Source organism: Phoxinus phoxinus, assembly GCF_949152265.1.
Source record: "Phoxinus phoxinus genome assembly, chromosome: 14".
Taxonomy (NCBI): Eukaryota; Metazoa; Chordata; class Actinopteri; order Cypriniformes; family Leuciscidae; genus Phoxinus; species Phoxinus phoxinus.
This window is the reverse complement of record NC_136889.1, coordinates 35,125,079-35,132,218: the sequence shown is the minus strand read 5'-3', so window position 1 is coordinate 35,132,218 and position 7,140 is coordinate 35,125,079. Positions and strand designations below refer to the sequence as shown.

The window sequence follows — 7,140 nt, the reverse complement described above, 5'->3', positions numbered from 1 at the left end:
GAGGTCTGCACAGGCTTAAAACTTGCTGTATTTTATGATTGCTTGCAACTATTATTAAAAAAAATAGGCTACATGTACACACACCGTTTCACTACGGCACTGCGGCCCCTCATCAGTCAGCAAACAAGAGGGAAAAAAGAGAAAAAGCACGGACTTACTAATTACGAAACTTTGATGTGGTTGAACAGGTACACAGTCACAAATTCCTCTGGAGCTCAAACATTAAACTTCAAAACAAAGTTCGCGCAGTTGCACAACTATTTACGCAAATATATCCTTATCAGTAGTTTGAGTTATGAATGAAGAGAACCGCATCGAGAGTTGATGGTTTCAGCGCGTCCTCTGATTGCAGTGTTGTGACTGAAATAGCGCGCGCGGGAGCACATGCGCAAAACAGTTTTGTAAAATGATATATGATCAAATAAAAATGATTAATATATAATTTTACAAAACTGTTTTGTGCATGTGCTCCCGTGCGCTATTCTGTCTATATTTCTGTCGTGCACTGGAGGATACGTCTGCTGCATTACTCCAAAACCAATCACTTAATGTATGGATCTCAACCCAGCCATGGCTATGGTTCTCAATTGTTTGACGGGCGTAGTAACAATAACTAAGGGGCGTGGCTTTTGCGAACGGTCAATTGTGTAATTTGGACTTTTCTCTGCGTGCTTTTGGAGACAGTGCCTATGTAGAGAATGCGAACCTATGTCACGCTGCATTGCATTTCGGGAAGGCGCCGCCATCTTTGCAGGATACGCTATCCGTTGCCATGGTTTCTTCATCAGAGAGAGAGCCGCTTGATATCTGTTTGCATTTTGCGATACGCTGCAGTTTCTTGGGAATAAATGGAGGAGGAGGAAGGGAAGGGAAAGTGGCTCTATCAAGAGAGAAGAAAAAACAACGGCAGGCAGCGCTACTTAGAGGAACTGGTTGTCAATAAACTGACAGCAGTGACAGCGAGCACAGCATGATTGCAAAAGCAACACATTTTAGCACCAGATCGCCTTTTATTTATAACACAAACAAACTAAATGAATACTCTGGTGGTCAACTAGAGTGGTTTCATTTGTTATAGATATATCTGTACCACGACATGTTTCAAAAAGTCACTTTTTTCAATGACGTGTCACGTATGACTCACATTGACAGAATGTACGATCTATGCACGTATTTGATTCATATCGGATATATTTCCACTAGGGCTGTCCGTTAAACGCGCTATTAACGGCGTTAACACAAACCCATTTTAACGGCATCAATTTTTTTATCGCGAGATTAACGCCTAGCAAACTTTGTCGTTTTTTTCACATGCTTTTGCAGCAACTAGTAACGTTGTTAAAACTACAACACCACACCGGATCTAGCGAGACCAGACACAGAACAACAGCACGCCGCACACACTAGTTTGCACACCGCGTCTAGCACAACTCGTATCGCACAGCGGACGCGCACCTTCTCAGTTTATGGCCATCAATTAAAACGCAGAATGGCGCCGCCGGTGTGTGCACACTCAGAGAATAATGTGTTTGAATTTTAAATACGCGGCGCTGCGCTTCTCGTCCGGTGTGCGTTCCCTTTAACGTTACGTTTTGAGTGGATGAATGATGAGCGCGAGACGCCGAAATAGAGGCCAATAAGATTCTGAATGGAAAGTTTACTTTTAAAAAGTTGCCAAATGGTTCAATTGACAAGAGCAAAGTAATCTGTGTGTGTGTCGTTGTGAACTGAGCTATCATCGTCCAGTCTAAATACCACTTGATGGTCAAGCACACACACACACACACACACACACATTAATGTGATTAATCGTGAGTTAACTATGACATTAATGCGATTAATCGCGAGTTAACTATGACATTAATGCGATTAATCGCGAGTTAACTATGACATTAATGCGATTAATCGCGAGTTAACTATGACATTAATGTGATTAATCGAGAGTTAACTATGACATTAATGTGATTAATCGCGAGTTAACTATGACATTAATGTGATTAATCGCGAGTTAACTATGACATTAATGTGATTAATCACGAGTTAACTATGACATTAATGTGATTAATCGAGAGTTAACTATGACATTAATGTGATTAATCGAGAGTTAACTATGACATTAATGTGATTAATCGAGAGGTAACTATGACATTAATGTGATTAATCGAGAGGTAACTATGACATTAATGTGATTAATCGAGAGGTAACTATGACATTAATGTGATTAATCGAGAGTTAACTATGACATTAATGTGATTAATCGCGAGTTAACTATGACATTAATGTGATTAATCGAGAGTTAACTATGACATTAATGTGATTAATCGAGAGTTAACTATGACATTAATGTGATTAATCGAGAGTTAACTATGACATTAATGTGATTAATCGAGAGTTAACTATGACATTAATGTGATTAATCGCGAGTTAACTATGACATTAATGTGATTAATCGAGAGTTAACTATGACATTAATGTGATTAATCGAGAGTTAACTATGACATTAATGTGATTAATCGAGAGTTAACTATGACATTAATGTGATTAATCGAGAGTTAACTATGACATTAATGTGATTAATCGAGAGTTAACTATGACATTAATGTGATTAATCGCGAGTTAACTATGACATTAATGTGATTAATCGAGAGTTAACTATGACATTAATGTGATTAATCGAGAGTTAACTATGACATTAATGTGATTAATCGAGAGGTAACTATGACATTAATGTGATTAATCGAGAGTTAACTATGACATTAATGTGATTAATCGCGAGTTAACTATGACATTAATGCGATTAATCGCGAGTTAACTATGAAATCAATGCGATTAATCGCGAGTTAACTGACATTAACGCGATTAATCACGAGTTAACTATGACATTAATGTGATTAATCGTGAGTTAACTATGACATTATTGCGATTAATCGCGAGTTAACTATGACATTAATGCGATTAATCGCGAGTTAACTATGAAATCAATGTGATTAATCGTGAGTTAACTGACATTAATGTGATTAATCGCGAGTTAACTATGACATTAATGCGATTAATCGCGAGTTAACTATGAAATCAATGCGATTAATCGTGAGTTAACTGACATTAATGTGATTAATCGCGAGTTAACTATGACATTAATGCGATTAATCGCGAGTTAACTATGACATTACTGCGATTAATCGCGATGAAATATTTTAATCGTTTGACAGCCCTAATTTCCACATATGAATGATGCCAGAAACCTCGAGTATGACTGAGCTTACGACTTTTACAGGTTACTTTGTGGGTTTGTAAGTTGCACCCAGCCGCAGCAGACTAATGACAGAAAGCTTCTGAACTCCTGCTGTGCATCTTGACCTGTAGGCACTGACACCAACTCTGTCCGGGTGTGAAAGGTGCTAGTGCTTCTGGGTCTTTCGTCTGCAGCTGGCATGTCATACGGGTCAATGTTGATTGATGACAACCAGTTCCTGTAAGTAGCGCTGCCTGGCGTTGTTTTTTATTCTCTCTTGATAGACCCACTTTCCCTTCCCTTCCTCCTCCTCCTCCATTTATTCCCAAGAAACTGCGGCGTAATAACAAAGTAACAAATATCAAGCGGCTCTCTCTCTCTGCCGCTATTCCTCTCGGCCTCACTGTTGAAGAAACCATGGCAACGGATAGCGTATCCTGCAAAGATGGCGGCGCCTTCCCGAAATGCAACGTGGAGTGAAATCTGTGATGTCACATTCGCATTCCCTAGACCTGCATGATATGACTGACAGACAAGAACGGTTTGACCTGAAAATATCAAAGTTGAAACTCCTGCGGAGACGAAGACACCGGCATCTTGATGCCCTTCAGGTGAGATAACACACCAACATTTAACTTCAGAGTGAACTATCCCTTTAAGCAATCAGGGCAACTGTTATCATAATCATCATTATTCTACTGATGAATTCTGTGACGCATCACTATCATACTTCTCCAGCACACACACACACACACACACACACAGCTGTGATTATTACAAACACCGCATCATTAAAGCTGCATTTCCCAGCATCCCTGCGTTCAGAAAACAGTCACTTTCAGACCAGAGTGGGCAATGAACTAACTGTGCTCACACACACACACACACACACACACACACTCTCACACACACACACACACACACACTCTCACACACACACACACTCTCTCTCTCTCACACACACACACAGCTACTCTCACACAACACACACACTGGTGCTCACACAGGCGTCAGTGAGCGGAACAATAATGCACTTGTGTGTGTGTGTGTGTGTGTGTAGCAGCTGAACACACACACACATGAATCCGTCACTGAATACACAATCATCACAGATGACAGCCAGTGAACACACACACACACACACACACACACACTGCGGATACACAGATGTTGATGTACAGTAACGGCTGGTGTGATACAGTGAACACACACACTGAACTGGAACACTTACTACATCATAAACATGCTCAGGTCAGAGTTGAGCTGGGTCGACCAATCAGAAGCAGCCGGTGACTAAACAGATAGGTCTAGTTGTGATCCCCAAATCTGATTGGCTGCACTGTTTGTGTTCCTGACTTATTGAACTGTTGTATAAAAGCAATATGACACCCAATAATCACAAACATCAGTCATGTGATCATCTACGGCCCAATCACAGTTGTGATGATGATACTGTATGGGTCACATGTAAAACCAGCCTGATTTCATCCTCTGTGTGTGTGTGTGTGTGTGTGTGTGTGTGTGTGTGTGTGTGTGTGTGTGTGTGTGTGTGTGTGTGTGTGTAAAGCACTGTATTAGACTAATATAAGGTTGATCAGCTGATGGTAAATGCGGATTATGAAGTGTCTCCAGATCTTCACTCGCGGTGACGCGCATCTGTTTGTACTCACATCTGACTCATGAAGTCGTTCAGATAAACCCCGTCCACTAAAGTCATGAACTCCGACAGATGAGAGCCATCCGAGGGGAGCCGAGAGACGGTCTTCACCTGCAAACACACACACATGAACGCGCAGCACACACACACACACACACACACACATGATCTGATGAAGCGCGCGCTCACCCAGCACACCAGAGGAGACTGCAGAAAATCCTCCAACAAAGCCGCGAAGACCTCCTCCATCGCGTCCGTCGTGTGGGAGTAAAGCGGGGGAGTTCTGAGAAGAGTGTGTGTTTATAACGCGCTCATTCTGTCGACATTATTCCTCCAGATCCCGCAGCAGGAGTGCGGGAGAATCCTGCCGTCCCGAGCCCGAATCCCGAGCCCGAACCCCGGCTCTCTGAGAGGGAATCCTGCGCGTATCCTCCGTCAGACCCGCGGCGCGAACTCTCCCTTCATCCCGAGAGAAAAGCCGTTGTTTTCCGTTAGATTCGCCGTGACGTGTCGAGCTTCCAGCGGGAACTGTGCGGGGCGCGTCGAGCGCGCGCGTGTGTGTGTCTGAAACAAAGCGCCGCCTGTACTACAGCAAACACACTACCGAGGGCACTGATTTACTGCACACTTCCGCCACACACACCGGGGGTCAGCAGATGGCTTTGGTTTGACTCTGTATTCCTCTACTGTAAATTCAATATAAAGAATAAATATATAATAAAATGTATAAAATGAATGTGACACGCCCGCAGCGCATATACTGCACTAATAACAGCGACTGGACCGGATAAACTTGAGTATGCGAATGACCGGTCCAGTTATCATCTCCGCACACACACCGCAGTGTTCATCCGCAGCCCTGTGTGCGCGCACCGGGTACAGGAGATGTGATACACACTGCATACTACCGTCGCGAACACGCCCACTGTGCGCCTGGTGCTCCCTTACTAGGCGACATCCGGAGGGAGGAAGTCTGGCAACTGAGTTTCTCACACACACACACACACACACACACACACACACACGCGGTTGTGAAATAATGAACCGTTATAAACCGACAAGGAGGAAATAACGAAGCGGCGCGCGCTCGACACACAGCCTAATATAATAAAACAAAATATATTAATAGACATGTGGACAGAAAGTATGAAGCTCTTAATTGTCAAATGAAGCATTAGTGACATCTCGTGGCTTCAAATAACCGGGTTACATTTTTATTTACTACCTTGCGAGTCATGGAAGCCCATTCCTGCCACAATGCTTCGGTAAATCATAAATTCTAAAGTCAAAATTATGTCGTAAATGTTGCAATTATGACAGAAATTATTAAGATTTACAAAAAGTTAAGAGTTTAGCGGACACTTTTCACGGACTGTGATGACGCGTTTTAACGGTCATCGTCGTAAAAAGTTTTTTTTCATATTTTTTAATGTAGCCTATACATTCATAACAATACTTAGAATTATAGGACTGTTATCAATCTCTCTCTCTATTTTTTTCTCCTTTAGAAAGTTGTGAAAACACTATTGTTGAGTTTTTCTTCTGGTATTTGAGAAAATGGGAACACAAATAATATATATCTTCTGCCATTCACCGCTATAGAGGTTCACCTGCGAGGAGTTCACCTGCGAGGAGTTCACCTGCGAGGAGTTCACCTGCGAGGAGTTCGCCTGCGAGGAGTTCACCTGTACGGTCAGTGTATGGCAAGCCGTTTTAGCTTTTATTCATTTCCAGGATATGAATTCTTGATATCAACAATTACATTTTCACTAGTTAAAATTATAGTTATTGATATCAGGAATTAGATTTATACTAGTAACAATGGCCATTTTTGATATCAGGAATTACATTTCCACTAGTAACAATGCTAATTCTTGATATCAACAATTACATTTTTACTAGTTAAAATGTTAATTCTAGATATCAAGAATTTAATTTTTGATATCAAGAATTTTATTATTGATATCTGTAATTGTATTTTCACTAGTGAAATGTCACCATAGGCTGCCATTCAAAATCAATTGTTGATATCAAGAATTGATTTCTTACTAGTAGAAATGCAGTTTCACACATCAGAAATACAATTCTTACTAGTAAAAACCTTTATTTTTGATATCAAGAATTCAGTTGTCACTAGTTGAAATGTCTATTCTTGATATCAACAATTGAATTGCCACTAGTAACAATGTTCATTTTTTATATCAATAATTCCATTTTCACTCGTGACAATGTTAATTTCTGATATCATGAA

The 7,140-nt window shown here is 41.1% G+C and overlaps 1 protein-coding gene across 4 annotated transcripts in view; it reads right to left on the bottom strand.

Annotated features, from left to right (window-relative positions):
• Positions 1-5,764, bottom strand: part of ccdc88ab (coiled-coil domain containing 88Ab) — an 89,296-nt gene extending 83,532 nt beyond the window's left edge. For 2 of the 4 annotated variants that reach the window (XR_013800136.1, XM_079634244.1), the window contains exons 1-2: positions 5,079-5,763; positions 4,903-5,000 (exon numbers count right to left, since the gene is read on the bottom strand). Coding sequence is in view for 3 of the 4 variants with exons in the window: in XM_079634244.1 (XP_079490370.1) it covers positions 4,903-5,000; positions 5,079-5,138 (158 nt within the window). In the remaining variant the exon portion in view is untranslated. Of the gene's footprint in view, positions 1-4,902; positions 5,001-5,078 lie in introns of all 4 variants that reach the window. The other 2 variants (XM_079634246.1, XM_079634245.1) reach the window with 2 other exon arrangements.
• Between the last annotated feature and the right edge of the window lie 1,376 nt (positions 5,765-7,140).